At 41.5% G+C, this 16,443-nt stretch overlaps 2 protein-coding genes and 1 long non-coding RNA gene across 11 annotated transcripts in view; 2 read left to right on the plus strand and 1 right to left on the minus strand.

The window, feature by feature from the left end:
- The window catches only part of WNK3 (WNK lysine deficient protein kinase 3), a 147,327-nt gene extending 145,643 nt beyond the window's left edge, over positions 1-1,684 (plus strand). For both annotated transcript variants that reach the window (XM_060138500.1, XM_060138501.1), the window contains one exon: positions 1,355-1,684. In XM_060138500.1, coding sequence (XP_059994483.1) covers positions 1,355-1,684 — 330 coding nt within the window. The remainder of the gene's footprint in view (positions 1-1,354) is intronic.
- On the minus strand, positions 1,316-15,751 carry LOC132513893 (uncharacterized). 2 transcript variants are annotated; one of them, XR_009538566.1, is made up of 5 exons: positions 15,346-15,751; positions 14,718-14,772; positions 7,934-7,980; positions 3,299-3,374; positions 1,316-1,670 (listed from the first exon to the last, which is right to left on the minus strand). It is a non-coding gene; the product is annotated as an uncharacterized LOC132513893 (long non-coding RNA). The 2 variants fall into 2 exon arrangements; XR_009538565.1 differs by lacking the exon at positions 14,718-14,772.
- FAM120C (family with sequence similarity 120 member C) overlaps positions 15,043-16,443 on the plus strand; it is a 135,282-nt gene continuing 133,881 nt past the window's right edge. For all 7 annotated transcript variants that reach the window (XR_009538562.1, XR_009538563.1, XR_009538564.1 and 4 more), the window contains exon 1: positions 15,043-15,768. Coding sequence is in view for 4 of the 7 variants with exons in the window: in XM_060138507.1 (XP_059994490.1) it covers positions 15,079-15,768 (690 nt within the window). In the remaining 3 variants the exon portion in view is untranslated. The remainder of the gene's footprint in view (positions 15,769-16,443) is intronic.

Below are 16,443 nucleotides of genomic sequence, written 5' to 3' on the forward strand. Positions count from 1 at the left end.
AACTGGCTATCATTCCAGCATACCAATCATCAAGAAGGGGAACATGAGCAGGCAGTGTGTTTTGGTAGAAGAAAGATCATACATTTGGTTTTGGTCATTTGAATCTGAGATGCCTTTTAAATATCCAAGAGAAGATTAAGTATAACATGTCATCTCCAATTTTTTTTAAATAAAAATCACATTGTTACTGTTTGTAAAATAATAATGTTTGTTATAGAATTTAATCAATGCAGAAAAGTACAAAAATTTAAAATACCACCTTCAAATCCTACCACCCAGAAATAATTGTCACTAACTTTAGATAAACATCATTTCAGATATCTTTCTATGTCTGTATATGAATACATAGAAATAGCTTTACAAAAATGTGATCATACTATATGTGCTATTTTAAAATCAGAAGTATTTAGTTTTACTTTAACAGAACAAAAATACTGATATGAAAAAGGGATTGCTGGACTTCAAATGTTTCTTTTTTACCTCAAGAGATCTTGTCATTCATTCTTGAGTCAAGCTAAAAACCTTTAACCTAACTGTAGTTTGAAACTTTAGTTGAAAGCGTTTTAGCTTGACCATCAATTTACAAGAACTAAGAATTTGGGACTGATACCAAGCTCTCCTTTAAGTAAGAATTATTTACTTCCATTTAGACTTATTATTCCCATGTGCATAAGATTTCAGTAATCTCTATACATACACATAATTACAATACAATATAATAAGAAGAGTCAGGCAGGAATATGTTTTCTTAGTACTGCCCAAAACATAATTGTCGAGTTTAAATTTCCAAAAATATAACAGAAATGTCAGACTTTAAATAGTGAGTAGGAGGAGGTAGGGAGGTGACATTTCTTGAGCACCTACTATATGCCAGGCTTTCCCCTATGCCACTCTAAATCATGCTCCTCTTTCTTCAAAGAATTATGTAGTAACATGGACTACTGTTGTCTGTGGCCCTGAATGAGAGACTGCCTGGGACTGGCAGAAGGAAGTAAAAATTGAAGAGTAGTGCTAGCACGAGGAAAGGAGACACTAAACTGTGAACAGAAATTTAGCAGGGGTCTTGGAGTTAGCTGGAACTGTGTTCAAATCCTCACCTTACTATTAACTTGCTAAGTGGTGATGGGTGTTATCAATTTTGAGCTTCTGTTTCCTCATCTAAAAATGCCTGCCTTGCAGGGCAGTTACGAAGATGAAATGAAATAAGGTATATAACTATGCTTAGCACACAGAACGTTACTCCAAAAATGGTAGACAGTCAGAATAATAATGGGAGAGTAGTAAGGCAAAAAGAATACAGATGGGTAAAAGTATCTACCAAATAAACTGATCTTTTGTTTTTATTTTTTGTTAGAATACTCCATCTACTATGGGCTACACATCAACATGGATTTCTTCTCTGTCCCAAATCCGTGGAGCTGTCCCAGCCTCCTTGCCACAAGGACTCTCACGCCCTTCATTTCCTGGGCCATTATCATCATATGGAATACCCCATGTTTGTCAATATAATGCTGTGGGGGGGCCAGGGTATCCGGTACAGTGGGTAGGAATTTCAGGAACACCACAACAGTCTGTAGTAATTCCTACCCAATCTGGGGGACTGTTCCAGCCGGGGATGAATTTGCAGGCATTTCCAGCTTCATCAGTTCAGAATCCATCCGCGATCCCTCCTGGTCCCAAGTGAATCAGAGTAGAAGATGAAGAAAAAGGAAATGTTTTTCAGAAATATTTCCAGGACACCTAAGATAATAAACTTTCTTCTTCTTGGGTTCTGCCATATTTTCCCTCGTTTTGAGTTTACTTTCCACTATATTTTTTTTTCCAATGTAGTATTTGATATAGCTCATCATCCTGTAGAACTGTGCAGTTTGTACATAGAACACTGCACACAGAAATGTTTTTTCACTTCAAATCCTATCCTCTTTGATACTTGATTTTTTAAAAATACTGTTCAGAATGCTTTAATAAGCTCAGCTTGAGCATTTCCATTTCCAGGACACTTTCCATTATTGCTGCTCTCTGCAGCTGGATGATACTTTTCTTTAAAAGGTATAAAAACTATTTATATTCCCCTAACATGGGCAAAGTGAGACCCTCCAACAGCTGGAGTCTTATGGGATTCTTCACGTTTATCTTAGGTTTACCTTTCGCAGAAGGCAGGGTAACTTGCTGCAGGAAATGTTTTGGTATATAAAATTAGAATAACTTTGTCAACCAATATAGAACATGAGCCCTTTTTAATGTGATTTTCTTCCCGTCGTCACAGCAGTAGGAGTGAAGCCTTGTTTTAGGTGAGGCGGAGAGAAAGGAAAAAACAGAACTGTAACAGTTCCTTGATTCTGCAGATACTGTAGCTGCTTTAGGATTTCCATAGTAATTCAAAGCAGCTATCTCTGTTTCTCATGTGCACACTACATTGTTTTTGAGCATCTGAGAGGCATTGGTTTGGCTTGCATTCTTTTGCAAGGGATGTATTGCAGCTGATGTGAATCTCATTTGGGGGGAATCTTAGTGTTCCTAACAAAGAGGATTCAAGTTACACCTCTATTAGTCCATTCTTCTGAAGTGAAATTTACTTGACACAGTAGGTTTTGTAGGTTTTGAGACTTACACATGAAACACTGGCTTTACAGGGTTCTAAGAGATGTGGGGTATACATTGTCCTGCAGTAGATAGTAGACCCTCAAACGATACTATTTAAGTTGCCCTTAGCTTTTTTTTTTTTGGATTACCTTTTTTTCAGTTGTTATAGTTTCCTTGTTAGTATCTAGCATCTTAGATGATTTTAGATCTCAGATGATTTTGGCAGCCTCTTTAGAATCTGAGAGAGATCACTGTCAAGTTGCACTTTACTGGGTTTTATCCAGTTTTAGGAGGAGGGGAGGCAATGTCAAAATATACACTTTTAGTTTTCAAGAAGGTTAACTGTAATAATCTTAAAAGGCTGGTCACAGAGTTACCTAATGCTCAGTCTGTGAAACCCAAATAGAATTCTAAAATGGTATTTATCGACTACCACATATAAAGATGTTTAAAATACTTAGTTTTCGCTCTGAAGATTTCAAGGTCATTTCTAGTACACATTTACGTAATAACAAGTTGTCTACTGGTCAACATTCCAGATGATCACCCAACATTTCTGTTGACAGATTTTCCTCCATATTCCTCTAAAAATTTTACCCCGTGATCTTGCCAGGTAATGAGGAAAACTTAATGGGTGTACCTTTTTTTGCACAGTCTACTTTGTGACATGCAGTACACTTTTTCAAAAAAAACAAATGTGTCTTATGTTACTTACCTGAGGATCACACTCAGCATCATGAAGATTCTGTTGCTATCATTTGGGGGCATCCAGGGCAGCATTTTGAGAATTGCTGTTGATAAGAGCCACAGTTTTCTTTTAATAAAACATATTCTGGTTTGGATGAGTCTTTCTAAATCTTATGTACAGATTCTTCAAATTTCTTCTACAGTATTGGTTTGCAAGTTGAAGTGGTTTTAGGCCATTAGTGTAATGCAAATTCTTGCATTGCAATTTTCCATGTGTACAAAAACAATGTGCCTAAAATCCGTAATTCTTTAAAACTGCTTGTGTTTCATTATTAGAGTCAGCTTTGTGTGATTACATTGAGACTTACAACCTATAAAGTGAAAATACTGCAGGTTTTATGATCCCTTCTTCTCGAGTTGCAATCCTTTTAAACAGTGTACCCCAGGATGAAAAAAGCTCCATGGATGACATGCACAATTACATTTATTAATGGCTGCTCTACATCAAATGTCCCACATTTTGCCACCACCTCTGTTTTATGTATAATTCATCATTCTTTTGCCTGCAGAATTTTGCAGTGCCTTGTAATATTTAGAATCTTTTCAGATTTTTTGCTGGAAAGAAAAGTAGTCTTCTAAAGTTTGAAGATGGTGAGTAGTGTACTGCTGTCTCCATGCTGACTGCAGTAGTTGGGTTAACATATGTATACATGATGTATATGTAACATGTATAAGTTTAAAAATACAGAAAAAAGTGAGTTTGTGCAGAAATGAAGAAAACAGTGTTATTCACATCACTGTGGGTTTTTAAGTTATTTTTTTCCCATTACTTAAATATTTGATTCCAATTACAGTCACTTTGACTGTAAATATTAGCTAGTTTTCTATCTAGGGGTTTTGCATTATTTCATAATTTTGCTAAATCATATGATAGTGCTGTTTTCATCCTTGCTGAGGTACTTCCCCCCCCCCAGAAATAATTAACTCTTGAGGTAAAGCTCAGAAATTCCCTTCTTACTTAACAAAGAGCCTACTATGTAACAAGGGCCTTCTTCCCATTTCCAACACACACACACAAACCTGTCCTTTCCATTTTCCTTCTTGTAGAAAAAAAAAGGTTATACTAAACCATCCCACTTGTAAAGTTTATTTGGGGGTAGTCTGTGTGTCCAACCACCATGTTTACTTCTCAAAGTGCAAGTCTGATGAATAGTACTGTATCTCCATATGTGGCAATGTGAGCATTTCATCATGAATTACCTGCTGCTATGTTTGTGAAGTTGGGTGTAACATCATAAGAATATGAAACCAGTATTGGTGTAAATCTAATGAAAATAACCCTATGTATATTTGTAGCAGTCTTGAATCTCTAAGGCAATTTGCTGTAGTATAACAAATATCCATTTCGTTTTTCATATTTTTCTTGCCAGTTTTATATCAAGCATGAATTCTAATGGTTTGACAGCAAAATTATCTGTGAAAGTTTAAAAGGCACTTTTCTGCTGTGATTTTTGGATTGAGTGTGGAGTGTTATGTACAGTATGATGGGATGTATCATTTTAGAACCGCAGATTTAATTCTACTCCAATTACATTTGTTTATCTACCTCTTTTTCAGTGCTGTTTTGGGGTACACATGTAAACACTGCCTGTGAAACTTGCTTTTTTGCCTTGATTCTCAGTATTCTTTCAGGTTATAAATCTGGCCTGCTAACTATGAGTTTGAAATGAGAAGGACCATCACTCTGGTACCAATCTATGTTTAAGTGACGAGAGCCACATGCTTCTGTGAAATAAGCTTTGGGGATTTAGGGATGGAGAACAGAGAAATAAATCCAGCTGGTGGCAATATAGGACTTAGTTGTATAAGTTAGTTGCAAAATAAACAAATGATAAGAAAGTACCTAAATTAGACAATCTGGTGCCTGTAACTTAGTATCTTTTTTTTTGCGGTACGCAGGCCTCTTGCTGCTGTGGCCTCTCCTGTTGCGGAGCACAGGCTCAGGACGCGCAGGCTCAGCGGCCATGGCTCACGGGCCCAGCCGCTCCGCAGCACGTGGGGTCCTGACCGGGGCACAAACCCGCCTCCCCTGCATCGGTAGGCGGACTTTCAACCACTGCGCCACCAGGGAAGCCCCGTAACTTCGTATCTTTTATTAGAGATGCGTTTCTTGTCTGTGTGCCTAAAGGGCTATGGGTTGAAACTGCTTTAACTATCACAATGAAATATTTGACAAATATTACAGCAGTGGCCCATCATTCAGCATATTAGCATACTGCTAGGTATTTGCAATGATATTTTATTACCTTAAAATGGCCATATGCTTTTAGTTGAATTGTAGTTAGTCGTAACTGTTTATCCAATCTCTAAAGTTTATTGGAGGCATTGACTTTCTTCTTTGCTGTCTTCTCTGAGTGATGAAAATGATGCATTCTCTGTTTTTTCCAGAAAACTGAGCAAATGTTTGTAAACCACATGTTATTTGTTTCACATGTTTACTGTGTGTAACACTACAGCATGTTTAATGTTAGTAAATACTGTATTTCAGGCTTCATGTACAAGTACATTCCTGAGGTATACTTGCCATCAGTTTGGGATTCAGTTATTTAATCTTCTGTTTGGTTTAGAAGAATCTTGAGATATTTGAGGTGGTGTGCAGGCCATTTTCTAGAATAGATTGTTCATTTTTAATCCTGTAGTTTACTGGGGACTTGTTTTTTCCCCCTTTATTTAGAAGATGAACCAGTAAGGGAGCAGGGCATAGGAAAGGTCATTGATTTGGTAAATGTAATTTCTGGGATTGAAATAAAAAACCCACAAACAATCCAGACTGTAAAATGGTGACACTCAAACTTGGTAAAATCCTTTGAAGTGAAGTTAGTATGAAATTTTTATGGAGCCAGATGCTTTCAGGTCACCCTGGAAATAGTCTTTGTATGTGAAGGATGAACACAAACATTGGTCAGGGACCTTGACAGCCACCATTGGCAGGGGCCTGGGATAGTAACTAGGTTACACTTAGTTATTTTCAACTGAGATAGCTGGAAGATTATATAAACCAACAGCTCCCATTCTGGAAGGTCTTCTTTTAATTAAAAAAACCTCTAACAGAAAGGCCAAAAGTCAAGCAAGAAGGGGAGAAACTGGGCTCTTGAGAAAAAAAAAAGTGCCAGTGAAAAATAAAATTCCTAAATGTGTGCTTGTCATCCTTCCAGTTTTTTTTTTTTAAGTTGCATTTCTTCTCCGTTATAATTTAAGATTTCAGATTGAGGTTTGTGGTCCAGAACATACCCTCAGCAGAAATAGTGACTGATTGGAAAGTGCAGTTGTTCAAGGTCTGTCATGCTCAATCACTTAAAGCTGTAATTTGTTTGATATGAATATTAAGCATGTAGACCTAGTGCAGCATGGGAGCCACTCTGGAAGTTTATGCAATTAATAAACTTTCATGCATAATTAATTTACTATGAAGTATGCAGAATTTCAGCCACTTCTCTACACTTAACACTTAGTTGTATATGTGAACTCTCCTTTCTTAATTGGGGAATGTAGCATTATATGGAATGTTGTTAAACCTAATTTTAATCCTTCTTGACATTAACTTTTATTATTTTTTTGGTAAACCAAGTGATCTGCCTTTAAGCAGTTGTCTGATTTTGGTTCTTTGAAACTGTGATTTTTATTTCATTTGTATCCAACCATTTGTTTTGTTTCCTGGAAATTTTGTTTTGAAACAGAAAGTAAAGGCTGTGTTAAAATGAGTATGTTATCTTATTAAAACGCTGTCATAGTCACTGCAATCATCTGCCTTAAACTGGTTCTTCATTTACCAAATCTAATTTAGCAGATTTAAAAACTTTAGTCCTATAGATATGTTGGCTGAATAAACTAAGCTGTGTGTTACCTCTTGATTTATAGCTCCAACAGATTTTGAGTTGGACCCCTTGTCCTCACTTGTCAATGAGCCATAATTGGAACAGTCACTACGATTTACTGAGTACCTACTGTGTTAGTTAGGCTTGTGATAAAATTCATAAAACAATCCTATAAGCTAGATCTGTTACTGTCTCTACAGAGAAAATTTGAGAATCAGAGAGATTAAAGAATTTACCAAGGTACCATAGCTAGTAAATGATGAAGCCTGGATCCAAACCCAGGTCTGACTCCAAAATTCATGGGAAAAACCTCAGGCCATACTGACTCTCAGATGTACTGTAATAATAATACTCAAAATACATTTAGACTACGTTTTCAACTAATTATTATGATTAGTACATACGCTTTTCATATATCTTTCATGAGGTTATGTCCAGTGCTTGTTTTATAATTTTAGGAGAAGTATATGTTTATGGTACAAGCAAGAATTCAAAATGTGCCCTTTGTGTAAATTTATTAAGGAGTATTTCCTTTCATATTGACAGTGTTTATGGTCCACCTTCAGAAAAAAGTGCATTTGGAAATCTCCGTTGCACATCTTTCATTTACCACACTACAGTGACTTGGGAAACTGTCAAATGAGGTCAGATCCCTTGTTCATTTGATAATTTAGGTAGAAGAATCATGCATATGTTTATGCAAACAGCCCTGGAGGAAGAATAAGAGGCCTATCAGAAATATTCAAGATTAGATGAGGATTTGTAAAGTGTTTTTAAAAATCTATTACCTTGATTTTATGACAATGACTCCAAGGTATTCTCTCCTAGGTGATCCCTAAAGGGAGGATACAAGGTACACAGTTGAACAAACACAGGTTTTTTGACTCACAGATCCCTCAAACCTCTATTTTCTCATTTGTACAATGAGGTGGTTGTGAGTATTAAATGAGATATGTCCCAAATTTGCTAATTGTGCTTACTGTTAGACATCTCTAGTGACTTTCACAATAAACTTGCACTTGGGAAACCAGACTGGTTTGGAAATAGGCCCTGGTTCTTACTATAGTTGCTACAGATACCACTTGGAGTTCAGCAGACCTGGATTTGTATTCTAGCTTTGTGAACTTGGAAAATTACTTAACTTTTTAGCTTCAATTTCCTTATCTGTAAAAAGGATAACTGCTTCACTGGTGGTATTTTGAGACTAAATGAAAAAACATAAAGGGCTTAGCACTGCACCTGGCACGTAGTAGGTCTGCTCAAATAATAGTAACAGCTACTGAAGGGACCTTACATATCACTAAGGAGGAAACAGTCATAGAAATGTGACAAAACTGAACTCAACCTGTGAGTCAACGTGAGGTCTGTTGGTGAAAGATTGGGTATTTGCCCCAGTGGTGCCAGATGATGTAAAGTGAGGTTCAGAGATGAAAATGTTTAAGTTGGGGGATAAAACACCATAAAACCCATTTAAAATGTGCCATCATTAATGAGCACTAGATTAAAAGAATCAGATGAAAGAATTAAGTCTGTGACTAAAGAATTTAGAAGGAGCTGAAGTAGTAGGAGTTGGGGAAAAGACGGTGGGTCTTAAGACAGGAGCTCAAGACAGAAATGAAATAAAGCATAGATGATGGTCTGAATAGGAGCAGGACCTTGGGATAAACAGATGAAGAACTGGAAAAGACTAGTTCACATGCCTGTTACAAATTTGTAAGATTTCTCCATTCCAGTTCAGAAGTTCTCATCGCTGACTGCATATTAAAATCACCTGGGGAGGTATTTTTAAAAATTAGTGTCCCTGGGCTTCCCTGGTGGCGCAGTGGTTGAGAGTCGGCCTGCCGATGCAGGGGACATGGGTTCGTGCCCCGGTCCGGGAAGATCCCACATGCCGCGGAGCGGCTAGGCCCGTGAGCCATGGCCGCTGAGCCTGTGCATCCGGAGCCTGTGCTCCACAACGGGAGAGGCCACAACAGTGAGAGGCCCGTGTACCGCAAAAAAAAAAAAAAAAAATTAGTGTCTCGGTTACACAGCAATGTGAATATACTTAACACTACTGAACTGTATACTTAAAAATGGTTAAGATGGTAATTTTTCTGTTATATATATTTTACCACAATTTAAAAATAATTAGTGTCTGGGCCCCATTCCTATAATTAGTATTGTTTTAAAAAGCTCCCCAGGTGATATATTAATATCATATTAAACTAGCTAGGGTTGAGAACCACAGTCCTTGCTTCCTTTACTAATCAAATGACCTCCCTGCTATTATTGCTGGTTCAAGAAACACAAGCAACATAGCAGCCTTATTAGACCTTCTAATGAATTATTTACTATTACCATATAAGCTTACAGCCTCTCAAACAGCCCCCAAGGATTTGGGCAATAGATAAAGCTAAGTGGGCCCCTTGCAGAAACTGAACAGCTAGTTACTACTTAGGTGGAAGATATCAGAAGATTGAATCCAATATGAATTTTCGATGCAACTTCTTTATGCTTCTCTCCAGCCTTCATTTTAATAATTAAGGTTTATTAGGTGCTTACTGTGCCAGTTACTATGCTAAGCACTTTAATATACCATTTAATCTTCAAAAGTTTCTGAGGTAAGTACATTACCATCTCCCTTCTAAGCTCCTTGACTGCCTTGAAAACTGTTTTCTCCTAGCCCAGCGTTATTCCTGGCATGTAGTAGGTACCAAATAAATCTGTTGAATAAATTAATGAGTCCCTATTTCATAGATACAATAAGGGCTCAAGAGGTTAAATAACTTGTTAGTTATATAGCAAATAAGGAGTTGAACTGGTATTGGAGCCAAGATCTCAGCTCCAAAGCACACACTTTAACCACTATTCTGTGACATCTACTGTCCCTTTCTACTTTCAGGGCTTTGGCCTCTGTTATCTCTTCCCTCTCTATGGCCTATGCCTAGCATAAAGTTTCTCTTGTACTATATATGTTAAGATTCTTGTTTGTAAGTAATAGAAACCCAATTTGAACAAGCTTAAACAAAAAAGAGGGATTTATTATAAAGATGGTGGTGGTGTCTCAACACACCCAACGATAGTGCAGATGGGCCTTAGGAACATAAATCAGGTGCTTGAATGCAGCCAGGATTTTTCATCTCCCCTCCTCCAGCTCAATCCCAAATTCTCTGGGAAGGTACATAAAGAATAAGCTCCTGGTGCAACCATGAGGGTAAGGTAGAGAAAGTGGTAGAAAAGGGGTACTGGGGAGACAAAACAGACGTTTACCTATAGTCCTCCGTTTGACTGCCCCGTAAACACATATGCCATTTTCCCCATACCTACAATTCCACAAATGTCCACACCTAACAATCTATGGACAACTGCAAGTCACATGCAACTACTGTATCCAGAGCAACGGCACAGCATGGACATGCCCCTTCCTCATCTAGTTCAGTGGCAATCTAAATGTGGATCGTCTTGATCCTGCCACTCCCTGATAAACTTAACTGCCACCAACAGATCTAACATGCAATAGTAGAGAAATATTTAGATTAACCACTAAGTTCCCTTTTATGAAAGGAGAGGGGCACAACTTTATCAGCCACCAGTCCAAGTGTGCACCATTTCCACCTGGATAGGAAGGAAGGAAATAAAGTACGGGTATAGAAAAACTTATGGGAGTCATTTTATTGATGCTTCTTTTTGCTTTACCAGTCTGTACTTGGGCCTGCTCTAGAAGAGCAGTGATTCTCAAACGTAAGGGTGCATTAGAATCACCTGGAGAACTAGTGTGACCTGCAAAAACTCTCGACACAAACACTCCATTCAAACACCTACACTAAGAGACTAGACCAAATTTGGCTTCTAGCCTCCTAAGTCAGAGTCTCTGGGATGACCCAATTTCCATCTGGAAAAGCTCAGGCTGTAAAAATAATTTATAGCTTACTCTAGCTGACACCTGACAATAGACCCCTGACCTCCCTTTCTTAGAGCATTTACCAAAAAGGGCTTAAAATTATGACTTCTTCCCCTGTCCCTTTGAGATGTATATGTATCTCCTACAACTCCAGAGTGTGTGTCTCAAGGACAATTCCTTTGAAATGTAGTCATCGGGAAGGCTAGGGCCTCTGTCTCCCAGTAACTGTGGGAGGATATAATCCTAACTTAAATAATTGCCAGCTAGCAGACACAGCTAGCCTAACTGCATTTACGCTGGCCAACTCTGTAATTTTTCACTTCCCTGACTCTACTTGAGCCTCTCCTCGCTCCTCCTCCCTCCTTTTCCCTTTAAAATGCTCAGTCACCTCTGCACAAATGGGAATGGAGCTCTGCTTTTTCCCCTACTATCAGTAATTGAATAAAATCTGTCCTCATTGCTTTAACTAATGTCAGGCTTTGTTTATCTTTGACACCATTTAAACCACACATTGCTAGCCCCACCCCCAGAGTTTCTGATTCAGGAGATCTGGGGTGAGTCCCGAGAATTTACATTTCTAACAGTTCCTAGGTGCTGATATGCCGATCCAGGGACCATACTTTGAGAATCACTGCTGGCTCATGGTCCCTGTTCACTAGATAGGATTTTCTAGTGATACAACTTCCTCAAAACCTCATATTGTAAGGCCAACTGGCCCGAGGCAGGGGAACACAATCAGATTCACAGGTTGCATCAGACCGAAATTCTCCGGACCACCCAGTTCCAGAAACTGCCCTGGAGACATTCCGGACCACCCAGTTCCAGGAACTGACCTGGGGACTTTGAACCCGGCCCAGCCTTCCCGCCTTTCGAGGGGCGGGACTAATGGTCCCCCAGGATACCCGAAAAGACCACCAAATAAGGAATACCCTGCGCCCTCCCAGATTCACCACACCCCTTTCCCTTCTTCCCCTATAAAATCTTGCCCAACCCTCGCCCGGGTGCGACTTCTCTGGCCCCATTCTCTTGGACCAGTGAACCTCGTCCAGGAGCGCTCCTTAATAAAGCTCACTTGAAGCTTTCCTCTGTTTCGCGGTGCCGTTTGTTAAGATCCGACCTTACACATATGACTGCCTGTTAATTTCATTTGAGGGGCCTCACAATGCTAATAACAAGTGCCAAGAACCTTGTCAACTTATGCTCTTTGAATCTTCAGATTTGCTAAAGGGAATAATCACCCTGTTGCAGGTTTCTATTTTTTTTTTCTTCCTTTTTTTTTTTTTTTTTGCGGTACGCGGGTCTCTCACTGTTGTGGCCTATCCCATTGCGGAGCACAGGCTCCAGACGCGCAGGCTCAGCGGCCACGGCTCACGGGCCTAGCTGCTCCGCTGCATGTGGGATCTTCCCAGACCGGGGCACGAACCCGTGTCCCCTGCATCGGCAGGCGGACTCTCAACCACTGCGCCACCAGAGAAGCCCGGGTTTCTATTTCTTAGCTCTCTACCTAAAGACTTGGCTCCTTCTCCCTGGCATTATGCTCAAGGTCTCCAGTTCAGAGCGTGGATAGGAAACAGGTTGAGTTCAACGATGTGAAGCCTCTCTTTTCCGATCTGCTCTGGGAATGTTACACTTACCCTGTCTTCCTTGCATTCCAGCTGAATGCATGTACAGAGGAAGAGATCATCACATTTGGGGGAGCTGGAGAACAAGGAATACTGTGGTGGCTTGTAAAGATAACCTCTTTCCAGTTCGTTGGAAACTGGATGCCAGTTTCCTAATTAGTGGAACATTTAAAATGAGACAATAAATCAGCAAAGCCCATGAATATCTAATCATTAGCAACTGCTAAACTCTTCATATAGGCAGGGCTGCTCTGCTTTTGAGTCTCAAGAGCAATAAGCAACTGCTTCGCTGCCAAATAACACAGAATGCCAACTTCCAATTAACGATATGGGAGATCTCCAATCTTTGCCAGTTCCATAGTTTAGGGTCTATAATTTGCCACACCCCATTTCTGGTACCAGTTCTTGAATTAATAATTTTTTGGTCATGAGTAGTTTCTAACCCAACTCTATCTTAAAAATAGTAAGGATATGAGGTTGCCTCAGAGAAACCAAGGGCAAGAATGCCTGAGGAATGATCTAGAACCTGGGTCTTAAACACGATGAAGACTCCCTATCTCCCATCTCTGCTCTAGAGTCTGCGGTTTTTTCTCTTCCTGCAGACCAGCATCTTTTACTTTTGTCCCTCTGATGGGAAAATTGACTACTGACAGCTTCGAAGTTTTACACTTAGAGAAAAACTGATCTCTCTGGTCCAATTCCAAATTTCTAGGGAATGAGATTCTGATCGACCCAGCTTGGATTCGTTATCTACCTTTGACCCAGTCAGCGATGGTTATGGTTAACATGACAGTTTTTGTAAATGGGGAGAGGGTTAATTTCTAGAAAAGGAGGGCTGAGTAGACAATCCAACAGGTGTCCATTATACTAGAAAACTTCTATTCCTTTCATCCACCATCCCTTCAAGCCACTATTCCCTCCTTTCACTGCTTGTTTTCACAGGAGTTATTTATGTGCATTGCTTCAACATCTACTTATTCTTTGCCAATCTGGTTTGTTCTATCTCCACTAGTCTTTTATGATAAATTTCTTTATGGAGCTTGAAGATTTTTCAGCTTTTGTATCCTAATACACTGTTCTCAGATTTCATTCACCCTGACTACTCTTGAGTTCTAAACTTTTGCATTCTTACTCGGCCTGCCATTATCTCCCACCTTCTATTAAGTTCCAAGCCAGATCTGACTGCTACGCACTGTTACAGAACAGAATAGATCTTGTTTTCTACCCTCCTCTGGTTTAAACAGTGTGCCCTAAACACCAGTCAGCCAGAAGACTGGTCTATATCTGAATCAAACAAGGAGAATGCTGAAAATATTGAATAGATTTTCAAAAGATGATTCTGTACGTCTGGAATTGGAGCCCTTACCGCTATTTTTCTAGAGCTCCCCGACAGATCGATTCACAATGTTTGCAAACAAAGGTCCTAACCATAGGACATTGTCGCTCAGTGAGTACCAGAAAGGTACAACTTGTAGCTTAACTTGTGTTGGTGCTTATCTCCCTGACCAAAGAGCTCCTGAGTACAATGGATATTCGATTTCACTTTGTCTCTGCATTGCCTTGGGCAAATAAATTATACAATTTTCACCATTCATAAACTGGGGCCAAGAACTCTTCCTCAAAGAATTACAGTAGCTAAAAGTTAAGTGGATTGTTACAGAAATGGTGGTTATTATTTTTACGTTTCATATGTGTCCTTTCTCATTCATTAAAAGCTACGCACATTATTCCCTCCCCCCAAAGGAAAATTCTTCCTCCTGGGAAATTTTAGCATACTTTAGCTGAATTCAATTAAACCACTCTACTTCCTTTCCCATGATGCATCACTCCCCCCCAACTCCTTTTCTTCGGAAAGGCGGTAAATAGCCTGAAGCAACTCGGTGGATGCGAAGAGCTGGAGTGCAAATCCTAAACGCATATCACGCCCCTCCCCTTGAGACCCAGTGAATGCAAGGGCTGACAGGGGTGGTAATCTTGTTCCAACACTGTATCCCGAGGCCGTAGAGGAGACTACAACTCCCAGAATGCCCCGCCCCGCTCCCCCTCCTCCAGCTAGAAAGCGTGTACCATAGAGAAGACGCGGTAACGTGGCTCCTGGAGGTAGAAGTAAGAGGCTTCACCCCTTTTGAAGCGGTGAAGAGCGGCCATAGAGGGATAAGAGAGAAGTGACTAGAGGCCGTCATCGCTTTTATCCTCCCAGCCTCTCGTGAGTCCGGTCGGCCTCACCACTCCTCTCCACCCAAATCCAGTCTGTGGTCTCCTCCCCACGCCTCCCTTATTCCCTCGCTAGCTCACCCCGCCCCTCGGGAATCCTTTGCCCGCCCCCTCGCCCCCCGCGGAGTGCGCACGCGCCCGCCCCCAGCTTCGCGCCCAGATCGCCGCCTAGCCTGCTCGCGCAGCCGCCGTCTCGTCTGCCCACCGACGAAGCATGGGCGTCCAGGGCTTCCAAGAGTTCCTGGAGAAGCGCTGTCCCGGGGCTGTTGTGCCCGTGGACCTCCTCAAACTCGCGCGTACGGTCTCGCGCCAGCAGCAGCAGCAGCAGCAGCATCGCCCGCTGCCGCCTACAGCAGCCCTAGCGCCCGGGGCTCCACGCGCCGCCAGGGGCTCCGCGCCTCTGCAACCGCCGCTCGCGCCCGCTGCCGTGGGTGCCTACTCCGGGGGCGCGGGGCCGACTCGGCACCATCACCCCGCTCACCACTTCCACCATCACGGCCAGGCGCACCCCGGGCTGCACCCGCCGCCGCCGCCCCCTCCGCTGCCCGGGGCCCGGGTGCTGGTGGACGCGGGCTCAGCGCTGCCTCGGCTTTATGGCGGCTACCAGACGGATTGGGTGTGTGGCGGCCAATGGAACGCCATGCTGGGCTACTTGTCAGCGCTATGTCAGGCTTGTGCCTATCCCGGCGGCGACGGCTTGGAGCTGGTGGTCATGTTCCCCGGGGGCCTGGGCAAGGACCGGCTGGCCGAGTGGGGCCGTCGGTGCCAGGCCGAGCGGCAGACAGCGCAACTGATCGTGGGACACGTGGGCAACAAGGGCACCCCTCCTCCACGGGCCTGGTTCCTGCCACCGGCCTGCCTGAGCCACTGCGTGAGGCTAGCGCTCATCCGCTTCCGGGTCAAGGTGAGGGAGGGGCCGGATCTTAAATAATACGCCCCACACCTATTCCCTCCCAACTAAACACCTAACCACCCACCCACTTACCTGTCTCCCATCCACCCACTCAGCGCCCAGTCAGCTAACCCACTTGCCTAATTACCCTCGATCATTTTATCCATCTACCCAACCCTTCATACCACGCCCTACCGATTCGCTCACCTGCATAACCACATCTCTATCCATGTCATCCCAATAACCCCCTTTATCCAATTGGCCTATCCCTAGGCTTTAGCAGAATTTGTTTTGTAGCCCCATCTTTCTCCTGCTGTCTTCTGCCTCAAGCTGAAATGCCATTTTCCAGATTTTTCCAGTTGACATCTCTCTTCTGTGTCTTTTTCCAACCTTGCAGCAAATCAGTTAAACGTGTTAATTGAGCACCTTTCTTCTACAGCTTTTCCCCGAATTTTGAACCAGTGCTTCTTTTGCACCCATCTGTTCATTCAACCTCTTTCATTTCAACATGTTTCTACCTCATCCTTCCTTAGCCTAAACAAACGAACAAACAAACCCACTGGTTCAGTCGCTTTTAAACAAGTATTAACCCACTAAGAGTAAGGGGTTTAAAAGACATGTGAGACATGGTTCCTGCCCTTGGAAAATCAAATATATACACAGGAAACATTTATTTAATGGTATAAA

This window comes from Lagenorhynchus albirostris, chromosome X (assembly GCF_949774975.1).
Source record: "Lagenorhynchus albirostris chromosome X, mLagAlb1.1, whole genome shotgun sequence".
Lineage (NCBI taxonomy): Eukaryota > Metazoa > Chordata > Mammalia > Artiodactyla > Delphinidae > Lagenorhynchus > Lagenorhynchus albirostris.